The 13206-nt window shown below is 44.1% G+C and overlaps 1 protein-coding gene across 1 annotated transcript in view; it reads right to left on the reverse strand.

The window, feature by feature from the left end:
• MTNR1A (melatonin receptor 1A) overlaps nt 1-1021 on the reverse strand; it is a 50152-nt gene extending 49131 nt beyond the window's left edge. Inside the window, exon 1 of the mRNA XM_039700101.1 lies at nt 540-1021. Within this exon, the coding sequence (XP_039556035.1) occupies nt 540-732 (193 nt within the window). The 5' untranslated portion in view covers nt 733-1021. The remainder of the gene's footprint in view (nt 1-539) is intronic.
• Between the last annotated feature and the right edge of the window lie 12185 nt (nt 1022-13206).

Raw genomic sequence — 13206 nt, forward strand, 5'->3', positions numbered from 1 at the left:
GACAGCAAGTAGGAGGTGAACAAAGGTGGGGGGAGGGAATTGTCTGAATCCTGCAATGTTTATAACTTCGTATTCGCTTGATTTGAAGCTCCAACCATAGAATTTGTTACTGAAGACATTTCTGTAACTCAAAGAAAATCAATCAGAAGAATTGCATCCAGCATGCACAGACACACACTGTATGCCAAGGCAGCATCCCCAGTACCGTGTCTAAATTTCATTCTTAAATACGACTTACTTGCCATTCTCTTCTGCTAGGTGGGAACTGCCGAGAGCTAAAAATAGCACCAGGATTCAGTGGCGGGAGCTAAAAATACCCTTTCCCGCTCGATTACCGACTCGGCAGGAAAGACGGGGCTCTTGGCATCTGTCACAGCCTATAACCGCCAGCTGGGGATGGAGACCAAGAGCCAGGCGCGGAGTCCCGCGCTCGGGGAAAGTTTCGCGGGCGGAGCAGCGGCCGCGGCGCTGCACCCGGGGCCGGGCCCCCCGCCCCCCCAGCCCGGGCGGCGCCCCCGGGCCTCCCCGCCGCCCCTTACCCGCGTTTCGCAGCTTCTTGTTGCGGTAGACGGAGAGGATGACCAAGAGGTTGCCCAGCAGGTCCACCGCGATGGTGAAGATGAGGATGGCGGCCAAAGTGGAGGTCACCCAGGGCTGGCGGCGCGGGGCGCCCTCGGCCGGCGGGTCCCGCGGGAGGACGGAGCTGTTCAGCTCGCTCTCGTTCACTCTCATCCTGCCGCCGAACCTCCCAGGGCACGACCGGGTAGCGGGGAGCGGGCGCGCTCGCCAGCGCTGCCTCCGGCGGGGGCAGCTCAGGTCGGGGCGGGGGTCGCGGTGGCCCCGCGCCGCGGGGCTGCCCGCCCTAGGGCGGAGCGGGGCAGGCGGGAGCGGGCGCACCTCCCATGGCGGCCGGCGCCGCCACTCCAGGCAGGAAGTTTCCCCGAAGTGTGCATGTGCCGCGGCGGGACACTTTTATAGGGCGGCCGCGCCGCCGCCCCGCCCGCCGCCACCGCTGCCGCCAGGTGACACCGAGCCGCCCCCGCGCCGGCACGTGCGCCGCCCGGGCTCCAGCTGCTGCCGCGCGGCGCCGCAGCGCCCCCCCGCGGCAGCCGCGCCGCCCCATTCACGCCGCGCTCCGCTTCCCCATTCATGCTCCCGGCCGCTCCATTCAGCGCCGGCCGCTCCATTCACCGGCGGAGGCGCGGCAGGGATCGACGGGGCTTGCTGTCTGCGGTTGGGTGGTTTGCGGCGCTCGGCGCTATTTTTAGCCCTCCTGGTTAACGCCGGCTCTTAATTAGGCGCCCGCCGAACTCCCCTCCCCTCCTCCCCCCTCCTTTATTTAACATCGCACCCGCACGGTAACGTGAGCGCGGCGAGAAACCTCCCATCGGGGAGCGGGTCGGGGCTGCTATAAAAAGCTCCTCGCGAAGGAGACTGGCTGGCTGGGCAGGGGGGGCGTCTGAGGACCCGCGTCCCGGGAGCACCACGTGCTGCCGCAGCGAGGGGGCGGCGGGGGGGACACGCACCGCCTCGGCAGCCCCCCCTTCCTCCCCTGCAGCCTTTCTTCCTCCCCCGCACCCTGGGCAGCGGGGGCGGTCTGCACAGGGAAGACGGAGGGAAAGGTAGCGGGGATGCCCCGTGCCACCCCTACGAGCCCGGCGAAGTCTGGATCCCCTGTTCCCCAAAAGCAGCATTTGCTTCAAAGGAAGGAGGGAACGGGGAGCCATTGCCCAGCCGTGAGGAGGACCCAGTTGACTGAACAGGGTACCCCTTCACCCTCTCGTGCGGTGGGCGCACTGGTAAATAAATTTTTAAAAATTAAAAAAAAAAAGGTACTTTCTTCTGACTGAATCTTCTCGCTTGTATGGCATAGAGCTGTTGGAAATCTCTGAGCGAACTGGGCGTGGGAATCGCTCTCCCATTCAGGAGAAGGGGCTGCGAGTCAGTGCGGACGGCAGTGCGCGCTGTTTTCCGCGGGGCGCAGGCTGGGCGCGGTGCAGGCTCCAGGGGCGGCCCCGCGCAGCCTCCGCCGTCCCGCCCGGAGCGCTCACGGGGCTGCCGCGCTTGGGGGGCGAGCGGGGGCTCCGCAGCGGCAGCGCGGCGCTCCGCAGGGCGCGGTGCCGTGCGCGGGCCGGCAGCGGCTCATGCGGCGCAGCCCGGGCTTACGGCGCTGTGTCCCGTGGCAGCCCGGGGTGAGGGATGACCAGCGGCCCCGCTGTGACCAGCAGTTACGTAACGCGGCGGGTGTGACAGGACACCGCGGGAGCGGCCCGCGGAGGGGCGCGGACAGGCAGGGCGGTGGCGGCAGCAGCGGCACCCCCGCCCTGGCAGGCGCCGCAATCCCAGCCTGCACGGCTGAGTGCCAGGGAAACCCCGAGCTTCCCATTCACCCACGGTTTTCTTACACCACCGCGGGCAGCGGAGCGAGGAGCACCGCCGCTCAGCCTCCCGCTGGTGAATGAGACCGCTTGTGTTTGGTGCGGGAAGTGCTGATTTATTTGATCACTTACTGACTTATTAAATGCTCAATATTCCGGCGGAGTGTTTTCCCGCCGCCCCGATAAACAGCAGTCCCGCGGAGATGTGTCGGCACTACAGAGCATTCCTTCCCACTGCTTCCCGCGCAGCAGCCCAAGCCCATCCATCACTGGCGATGGAGAGCAGCAGCCCGCGCTCCAAGAGGAGGTGGCAGGAGGAATCCCTCAGCGCGGCGCCGCAGCTCCCGGGCAGAGGGTGGTGGTGAGCACACAGCCACCCACGACAGCCATATCCACCCAGCACTGCCCCCGCCCTCCATCCCCCCCGGCAGGTTAGGGCATGTGGCCGTGTAGGTGCATAACAAGTAGGTTATCAAGCTGTGGGAGAAGATTAAAAATAGGAGGAGCCAGTATCAGGGGGATATCAGATCAAGGGCAGCCACACGTGGAGACAGGCAGAACTGCCTGGTCCTCAGTGGACCTCCACGGGTGTTTGACTGGACAGGGAGGGGCGGGCTGCCCAGAGAGAACTGTGAAGTTTCACAAGGTCAGGTATTTTTAACCAGAAGGTAGAGCAACGATAAGGATCAGCCCAGGATTTTGCTCCAAAGAAAGGGAATCTGGTCCATGCAGGAACTGCTGTTATTTGTCTAATTCCTGGGATGTTCAGTGATATACTTGCAATTTAGATCCACACAAGAAAGGAGATATCTCTCCATCCATGCCATTCTAGTCTTGTGAAAAGAGCGTGCTCTGGACCAAGGCTGCTTGTGTGGTGGGAAGGGAATGCTTCTTGAAAAGGGGACTGAAGATGTGCTAAGGCATCACTACCAGAAAACCCTACATGAGAGCAAAGGGTGACCCAAGCACCAGCAAGGGTCGTGATACATTGAGAAACCTTGTGCTGCTGCTCTGTGTGTTGGATTTGTTTCCTGCACTGGGAGACAGTCATCATAATGTGGGTCAGGATCCAGCAAGAACCACCTTCCCATTCCCCACCAGGGAGTGGGACAGCCTTCTCCTTCCTCCCCCTCACCTTGACAGAGACACCTCATACTAGAAAATGCTGCTCTTTAAGGTTTTGCATGTGTTTAGTCACATTCTGGAGAGTTAGAGATTCTAAGATGCCACCCAAAACAAGCAAGCTGTGAAAACTGCAGAGGAGCAGATCTAACAACATCGGGCTCCTTCACACTCATCAACATTTAGAGTCAGTCAGACAATCTTAAAGGCAGTTTGGAATATATTGTTTGTTACATCCTCTGAGGCTGGTCTCTCTGCCCTCTTTTCCATTTTCCACACTTTTTCTACATATTCATTTTTAAAATACACTGAGTGAAGTTAAATGATGCTTTACATAAAAGCAGCATAGGATCAGGTCACAAAAACAATGAAATCACTTGGGCCAGCTACCCCATTATAATAATTTAGATCAGAGTTGACTTCACTGTAATGAGCAACGTTGGTGGAGATCTTATTACATGAAGAAATTGATCTTGTCTGATCTGTCATAAAAGAGTTGTGATTTGGTTTTGCTTGAATTGCTTGGTACGTGCCTGTTGCTCATTCTATCTTCAGCCAAGTTTCCTGGCAGATCCGGAATTGATGTTGCAGTCTTGGTTTTGGTCCTGTCTCCTGTTGATGTAACCTGGCCTCTCTGGATGAGTGCAAGGCCTGAGTCTTCTTTTTGTCCTGTCTAGGGCTAGCAGTTGAGTCTGTTGTCAGCATCTGGCTCTGCCTGTTGCTCTTAGGTCCTGTGAGACTGTGGTCTGGGCACAGCCTGGGCTTAGGTTTTCCTTGGCTCCTGGTTGGCTTTCCTATGGAGAAGTTCTTAAAACTACACAGCAAGGACATTAGATGAGTTGAGGGAGCACCCTCCATCTGAAAAGAGAGATGGAAATACAGAAAACGGGAGAAGAAATCAACAATTCAGCTGGTTCTCTGAGTAAGAGAATGGAGACTGCCTGGAAGATGGGGCTGAGATGGTCAGTAACAGGGGCAAGTACTGAGAGCATGCTGGTGTGGGTGCCTGGCAGAGAATGGAGCGGGAGGGCAAAAGGCAGAACATTTGTCTCCTTAAGGAGAAGTTTTGTCCATGGTACAGTGTGGTTTTCTTACATCAGAGGAAATAGCTGTAGAGGCTGATGGCAGATAAGATATCTTGCAAGGGGCTGACTTGAATACAAATATGGAAGGAGGGCCTTGGAGGGCTGTACTGGAACAGGGCGGTAAGTAAGTTGTGGTGCTGTGGCAGAGAGGCAGCAGCTTCTGATATCCCTTATGTTTTGGTGCCCTTCTCTTCTTCAGAAAAGACCAGGAGCTGCATGAAATATATAAAAGCAGACTCTATTCTGCTCAATCTCAATAGGTATTTCCGTAGTGAAAAGCTGAAACTATCTTAGAACTGAGGTGGGAAGAAATGAGGTAAGCCGACTGGCAGTGTATTTCTGTGGTGAGCAATAGTGCGGAGAGTAGGAGCAGCTGCTCATTTGAATGCCTAGCATTAAATTAAGTGGGTGAAGATTCTGTCTGGTGCTGTTCATTACTATTTTGAGACCTTGGTAATTCCCCTGTTATGCTGAAGAACAGTTATGATGCTGATGGTTTTTGAGCACTCTAGGAAAGAAAGGAAACCCACAGCTCCTCTCCACTGTGGTGCTCGAAGACATTTGCACCATTACATTTGCCAGCCTCTTGGGCTGCTCTCCCAGCACACTGACACAGTCATTCAGTTCTCCCCACAACCCTGCCTTGACAGCTGTGGTTCAGTACACAGATATCTTGCTGATACACCTATGGGGCAATTCCACTTCCTCAACAGCTGAACTGCTGTGGCAGCAGGCTTGATGCAGCTCATCCCGTAGCAGGAGGTATCTACTCTTTGTTACATCAGTACATCAGACCATTGGTTGTGATGCTGCACTACAAAAAAAAAAAACAACAAAAAAAAACCAAACAAACAAACAAAAAAAGCTGACTGTTGCTCCTTCTGTCTTTTAGAGGAGTGGTTCAGAGTGCTGAAATTTTACCATGTTTTATTTTGTGATGTGCAGCTTTCTCTCCCTGACAAGTCTTTTATTTCAGTGGTTTTTTCATAGTTAGAATCTGTGGCATCTCCTACCTACATGTTTTAAGTCATAAAACAGCTCTGTAAATCTCATCCTCTCTGTGAGTATCGGGTTTGGGCAGATGATGCAAGAGATTGATGGGAAATGTGCCAGCTCTTTAATTCTTCATTCAGCACTGCCTTAGAGCACAGTTTTTGTATTCAGAGAGCACTGTTATGACAATTCTTGGGTAACACAGTCTGCTTTTGCTTCTGGCTTTGAGGTTTCTAAGGTGAGATGCTATTTACCACATGGCTGGGACAGGGAATTTCATTTAGAAATGAAACTACATTCTAGGATTATTCCCTGCACTAATACGCTCTTCTCTTCCAATATGAAATGGCCTCAAAAGGAAGAAATAGTAGCTTCTCACTGTAGAAATGCATATTATATAATTGTTAAAACATTCTCCAGGATGATTAGAAAATTACATTTGAAACTTTGCAAGCAGAAAAGATAACTAATCTCAGTTTATCTGTATTTTAGGGTAGGAAAGTGAAATTATGTATATTTTAATTGACTGTTTTAAGCATGCTACCTCATAATTTTGGTTCTAAAGATTAATTTAGAGCTGATTTTGGGACTGGGGGCATGAGAGTGGGTAAGGTTCAGGGCTATAAATCCTGATCAGAAACTGGTACTCTTTGAAGCCCAGTCACACACCACAGTTGCTGAGATAGGTGAGTTAATACTCAGCTTTGTCTTCAGTGGCTCCAAGACTTCTAAATCAGTTCATCTAGTGGCAGATCACACTAAGAGATCTACCTTGCTACAAATAGAGTGAGGTTGCTTACCTCAGACTGTTCTTCTGGTCTATTTGCTGGCTATGTCCATTTCTTTGTGCTGTGATTCTTTAGGATATTGGTCCCCAGCAACTGCTCTTGAGAGATGATTGACGTAGATTGTTCCACAATGTGAGCAGTCCAGCAGCAAGCAAGGCTGCTGGAGAGAGGGCACTCTGTGTGCACCAAGGAAACAGAGCTGTCCTATTATTTGTGGTTGCCTTCTGCTACCTTCAAGTCTGCGTTTAAAATGTTAAGGATAAACATTTCCGTGGCACTAGCATTTTATAGTGTCATGACAACATGTCACTCTTCTGCCCTGCCCTCTGAGAACAGATCCACAGCTCCTGGTAGATACCATTTACTTGCATTAACAATAGAGGTTTAAATGCTCCTGCAATAAAATAAAAGCTCTGCCAAAAGTCACAATGTACCTGCACATTCAGATTGTTAGCTGGTATTCTTTTCTTGCAAGGCTGTAGCCTGTTTTTATATGCTGTTACGGTGCTTTTTTATTAAGCAAACTCAGAACTCTGCACTGATTCCACCCACCCATTTCTCTGTTGTTCTCACTATGCTGACCAAATTCAGCCTGTCTGCTTAACATTTAAATTTGCTTTGGTGGTTTTTTTCCTATACAGGAATCGATTACAGTCAGGGAAAACAGCATATTCCTTTAACAAAGCATACATAATGGTTTAAAATAGAAATAACATTCACTTTCTTGTTGTATATTTTTATATTTACCTTTGAATATTCTGCCATTGTGTGTTTATTTTTTTCCTCCTTGGCAGCAACTTTAAAACCTTTCAATATCTTCTTGTATTCTTTTATATGACTCTTTTGTCAGTCTGAGTGAATGTTTTCTTTGGCTTTCCTTTTTGTTTAAATATGGGGAATAGAGGGAACATGTCTTGAATTGAAATTACTGAACTGGAAAGGGCCTACAAAAGAATTGGCTGTACTAAAGCTTAAGTATTAAAATCCAGCCAGTGCAGTTCTTACCAAGTGTAGGAAAGGAGAAAAATGCTTACAGCCTCAGAGCATGTGTGGAGAAGTTACAATGGCAATGGTTTAAATGAATGGGAAAACTTGAAATTGGTAGTCTTGAAATTGGTAGTCTTTGACATGAAGCTAGATAAGAATGAACCAAGGGTGGGGTATGGTGGGGTGCTGAGTCTGGGGAATTGGAAGAGGTCAAAATGCTTAAAATTGAGCATGGGATTGTTGTGCGTGGTCAATATTCCAGTTTTAGGCTGTTATTAATGAACTGAAATCAGTGGAATAAAACTTGATTGAAAGAGTGAAGACACAATTCCATGATGTAATGCTAAGGAGCACTTTACTATGGGCCCTTTAAGAAATGTGGAATCATTTGCAATTAGAATTGATGGGAAAACACAAAGATTTAATCTGAATTGAAATCCTCAGGTGCTGTGCTAACTATTGAATGGGTTTGTTACTACAGAATCTCACCAAAAAAAATCAGCCACATAGTTGGATAGTAGATTTTAATTTTTTTTATTCAGCAAGTATGGGCTGAGCCATTTTATTCAATTAGAGTATCATCAACAAATCTAGGAAGAGATTTTTAAACAGTTTGCCTTTTCTGCAGTGTTTCCAGAAATCTTTTCAGGCTTGAGTCTTCAAATAACTTCTAGGTTTGGGGGCTTTTAATTGGTTTGTTTCTGTTTGCACACATCTCCATCTTCCCCTGCACGCACACACACACACACACACACACACACGTAGAGGCATCCCCCATCTTCCCCTGCACGCACGTACACACAAACACACACACACACACACACACGTAGAGGCATCCCTCCCAGTATTCCCAGGGTCGGCTTGGATACAGTTTGTAGATGATAATAGGGTTCATGACAGTGATTTACCTTCTCCATTTGCCTATGAAAATTATGAAACTCCTACTAAATCATCCAGATGACATGCCACTGTGAGCAGCTTCTAAACTTGAATCCTAGGAGAGAATGTTTATGAAAGAATGAAAAAATAGAGGATAGAAAAGCCAAGAAAATAATTTTTATGAGCTGGCAATTGTGTACTGCTCAGTAGTTCTTTATATTAATTTTCCTTACTTTGTCAACAGGTTATTTCATACTTTATCGAATTTATTTTTATTTTCTACCCTTTTCATTTCACTAGTAAACAAAAATGGATTTTGTGACAATTTCTGCTGTAACCTTTTAATTCCCTCTCAGTGTGGTACACTACGGTTCAACCATATTAGTATTAGTAACTCCTCAGGTAGTTAAGAATTGTGTCAATATAAAACCTAGTCACAAAATAAACTACAAGTTCAACAAAGGTTGCTTAATCTTCTCAGGGATCTCAAAGCTTGATGTTTTCCTCAAAGACAAAACGAGTGACACATCAGAGGTTCTTTAGAAAGGATTGAACACATTTAGTATCGCTCAGTAATCAAAAAACACTTTTGTGTTTTCAATACAGTGCTCTTCAAAGAGACAAGTAACAGCTCTGAGAAATGTTTCCTCTATGTGGAAAAGGTACAATACACCCAGGGAATAGAAATGCTGTCTCTATTACTCTTGTACCTGAATATATATTTCAGAGGCAATGAGGCATGAGAGGGCAATTCTGCCTTCAGAGGAAGAACTTGCTATTTTTTTTTTTGAAACTGCAACCAGAATACCTGCTGTATTGAGATAGTTAATATTATTCAGAACATGTAATACATGTCTCTATTCCTGTATCTGCTCAGGAAGAATCTGAAGTGGTGATGGGAGGCTGTAAAATATTCTTGAAGTCCGTGGTCAGCACTACATCACTCTGTCACTCAGTCTGGCTTGTTCCAGGTAGCATGACCTGTGTCTTGTGATTCCTCACAAGTCCTATTCAGGGCTGATTGTATTCATTTCATCTGCTGCTTTTGCATCCTCATGTCAAGATATTTGTGTGGGCTTGTGCTTATCTAACACTTAGTAATCTTGCAGCTTTTTTTAGTATGTGTGTTATCTCCCTCTACACGTCCCATCCTCTTGCTGAGAAATCCAGTTTGTTTGTCTGACTTAGTCACAATCCACAAGCTCAGCCACAGAATTTCTCTTCAGTTCTGAGGCAGTTTCACCTTAACATTTAATTTCTGCCCTTGCAGATTTCATTTCACTTCCATCCTTGAATCCTCAGCCTGGGACAGTAAGACAGAGGTATTTATTATTTTGTGCTCTCTACTTTTTCAGAGCATGCTCTTTCCTAGTAATTACTGCCCTCTTTCAACAAGAAACTTCCCACATCTCTTAGAAAAGAGGAAGAAAAATGGAAAGACAGTAAAACAGAATAAAATAAATCTGGTGATTAATCAGTCAATAAGCACCACTTGTACACATACTAAGGGGATACCATTTGAATCTATTGGCTTAGAAATCTGACATAATTAATCCATGATTAATTTTTGAAAATAAAAATTCTCATTTTGCTGAAACTTTTTCATTCTAAAACAAAATAGAAAAAGTGACAAAATACAAATCAAAACTGCATGAGAAGACAGCATGCATAATGAAAGAGTCAAAAGTAACATAAAAATCTTTACTCCTTGAGAATTGTGATGGTTACCATAAAGTGTATTTATTCTCACTAGTTTATTAAAAAAAGGTGCCCGGTTATCTTCTAGTCATGAAAATTCTAGAAACTATTTACAAGAGTATAACTATTAATATGCATCAAGCTTCTGGGCTAAGTTCTTTTAAACTTTTATATAAAATCAGAATTTATAAGATTTGTAACTCAACCTGTGATATAATACCTATTAGTCTGACGTGGTCAAATGATGTTTTTTTACAGCTCTTGAAAAACAGGTATGAACAATTACTTCACTCTTGGGGGAAAACCTAAAAGTCAGAAAAAAATGAGGGAATTACTTAAATTCAGAGCATGCACATAAATAAAGTGCTAACGGAGGATTTCTTAGTAATTTTTTTCACTATGAGGGTAGTGAGGCACTGGCACAGGATGCCCAGGGAAGTTGGAAGTGCTGAAGGCCAAGCTGGATGGGGTCTAGTGGAGGGTGTCCCTGCCCATGGTAGGGAATTGGAACTGGATGATCTTTAAGGTCCCTGCCAACCCAAACCATTCTGTGATGCTCTGGGTGAAGTGTTTGATCAGTTTTGTGTTGCCAATTTCACATTATCTACATTTTTTTACCTTTTGGGGCTTCAGCTGTGAAAAATTCTGCAGCAATAACCTACATATGAAAGTGCAGACATTGTGTTTAAAAGTCATCTATGTTAGGTAGTTATATATTAGCCAGCAATTTTTAGTACCATCAATTTCAATTATGTTGATTAGATCCACATCTTCTTTGTTGACATGAGTGATTAATTTCAGCAGTGTTTTGCTACAAGGTCTGCTGAAGGTATGTTGTCTCTAAAGTTTGAATTTTCTGCCATTGATAAAATCTCTGGAACTTTTCATATAACTTTGATCTCCATTATGAAAAGACGTGTTCCTTTTAGGCTTGTTTTTAAATCTAGATATAGTTAAACATCATATAAAGTTGTCATATACTTTTTATGTGATCTGGGACATAGAATAAAGTCTGACACTTTGAAACTGTGCATTGGCTTTGTTGAATTTATCTCAATTACTGAAATTGGTATAATGATCCATTTCAGAGAAGCTTTTTGGCTTTGTAATTTCATAGCAGATTTTAGCTATATTTATATCATTGTGATTTCTTAGATAGGTACACATATCCTTTGGATTTATTTTGGAACAAATATTTAATTTCAGTGCTGAAAGTGGGTGACCAACATTTTGATTGTGATTCCTGTGATATTCCCCTGTTCATGTGTGAGGATCTGGTCTGCAGCCTGTTGTAAGAGATAAATGCCAGTGATGCTGATCATATTTATTACTTCCTCATGAGAGGAGGAAACAGTGGGGCATTAATAAGAAAGAAGATTTCCAACATTGTATATTTTTAAATAATATATAAAGTCAGGGGAATACAAAATAACACCTCAGTGGCATTAAACCCTGAAACTTTTTCTAAACTCCAGTAGTTGTGATATCATATAAACATATCATTCCCTAAAAAGACTTATTTTCCTTATCTTCTATTGGACTTATTTGATAAATGTTCACCATTCAGTGTTTTATATGAAATAAAACTAGTGCTTTTCATCTAGTTAATGGATCAAAGCAATGTTCAAAGAAGAAAAACTCCTTTTATTAGCATTTTGTAGCAAATTCAGCTGACACAATAAGAAAGCAATAGAGGTGGAAAATTACTTGCTCTTTTATCTGGGAGTGTAACTCAAGGTTACAGGTAGCATGTGTGAGTGGTAGTTATTAATATTTTTAATTAGTCTGTTGAGAAATTTTCTATTCTATAGCTAGTGACCCAACAATTTATTTGTAAACTTTATTCACTTAAAATTATCTTTGGTGAACAACTATCTGACTAATAAAGAATCCATATATAATACTTAAAATGTTTTAATTGAGATGGTTGAACTTGGAGCTATTTAATTACAGCTGAAGAACTCTTGTGATTTTATGGGGAAGAAGTAATCTAAAAACCAACACCTGAGTTTTTTACTTTTCAAATGATGTGGGATAATTTGAACACAATACAATTTTTCTTGGCAAAATTTATGTAACATTATTGACTGGTTTTGTTCAATTAGAGTACATTTTAAAATTTATATCTGGAGGAAATGACCCAAAATACAAAGCAGCAAAAAAAAAAAAAAAAAAAAAAGCCCCCTGTGGAAAAAAAAAAAAAAAAAAAAAAAAAGGGAAAAAAAAAAAAAAAAAAAAAAAGCTCTCTGCTGAATAAAGTAAAAGAAACAAAATAAATGGTACAAAACATTCCAGTACAAGTCTGTAGATTTGTGTGGATTTTTTTCTTTTTTTTTTTATTTTCTGAGAGAAGTTTGCAAAAGGGTATTTTTTTAATCACAATTTTAAAATCTTGCATGATGTATTCATTTATCTTTGTATATAATCTCTATGAGCTTCTTTCACTGCTATTAACTATCCCTTCTGTTTTTGTCTATCATTTTTCAGGTGCTGAAGGTATTTCCTTATAGGAGAAAATGGATTGCCAGGTTGCCCTATCATACAGAAATATATCTGTCATTTTGCCTGTCATGTGGATTGTTAGTTATGAAGAATGTCTCTCCTTTCGTACAAGAGATATATATTTGTATCTCGTGCTTTGATTCTCTCCAAACATTTAGACCCTGGTCTGAGGGGTATTTCTTGGGATCAGCATGTGCTTTATGATGAGTTTTGTTTGCGTGTAACAAAGTATCCCAGATAAGAAAATGAATGAAAAATTCTAATCTGTCATAACTACCTGTCACTGAGGATCCATAGTTAGTAAGAGGGTCTTTTTTTTCTCTTACTGATTAACCTGCTGAAATAATTTGTAAGTCACATAGTAGGTTGTAGGTACTCTTTTTTCCATGTATGTTCTTACTAAGAACAACAATATTCACCAAGTTATGAGCTGAGATTTTTCTATTATTTATTATTTTACCTTAATTTGATATAGCTCTGTGGTCTGCAGGTAAAACAAGTGCCAAGCTTTGTTTATGGTGCATTTGTCTTATGCACTGTTAGTAATTTGTCAGTGCTACTAAAGCCTCAAGAATCACTAAGAAAATTCACCATGTAGTGCTGAACTATCATACTGTATGGACTGCCAGATATTTTTATATTTAAAAAATTTTGAGGAGTAAACCAAGAAATCTTTGACACAGTTTTGGATTTTCTTACTTCATTGTTGGACGCCTGTTGCATGTAAGTAACAAGTCTATTGAGAGTAAAAGAAAACAAAATGCATTTGATTTC

The sequence above is a fragment of the Passer montanus genome, unplaced genomic scaffold, assembly GCF_014805655.1.
Source record: "Passer montanus isolate IOZ18808 unplaced genomic scaffold, ASM1480565v1 scaffold14, whole genome shotgun sequence".
NCBI classification, from domain to species: domain Eukaryota; kingdom Metazoa; phylum Chordata; class Aves; order Passeriformes; family Passeridae; genus Passer; species Passer montanus.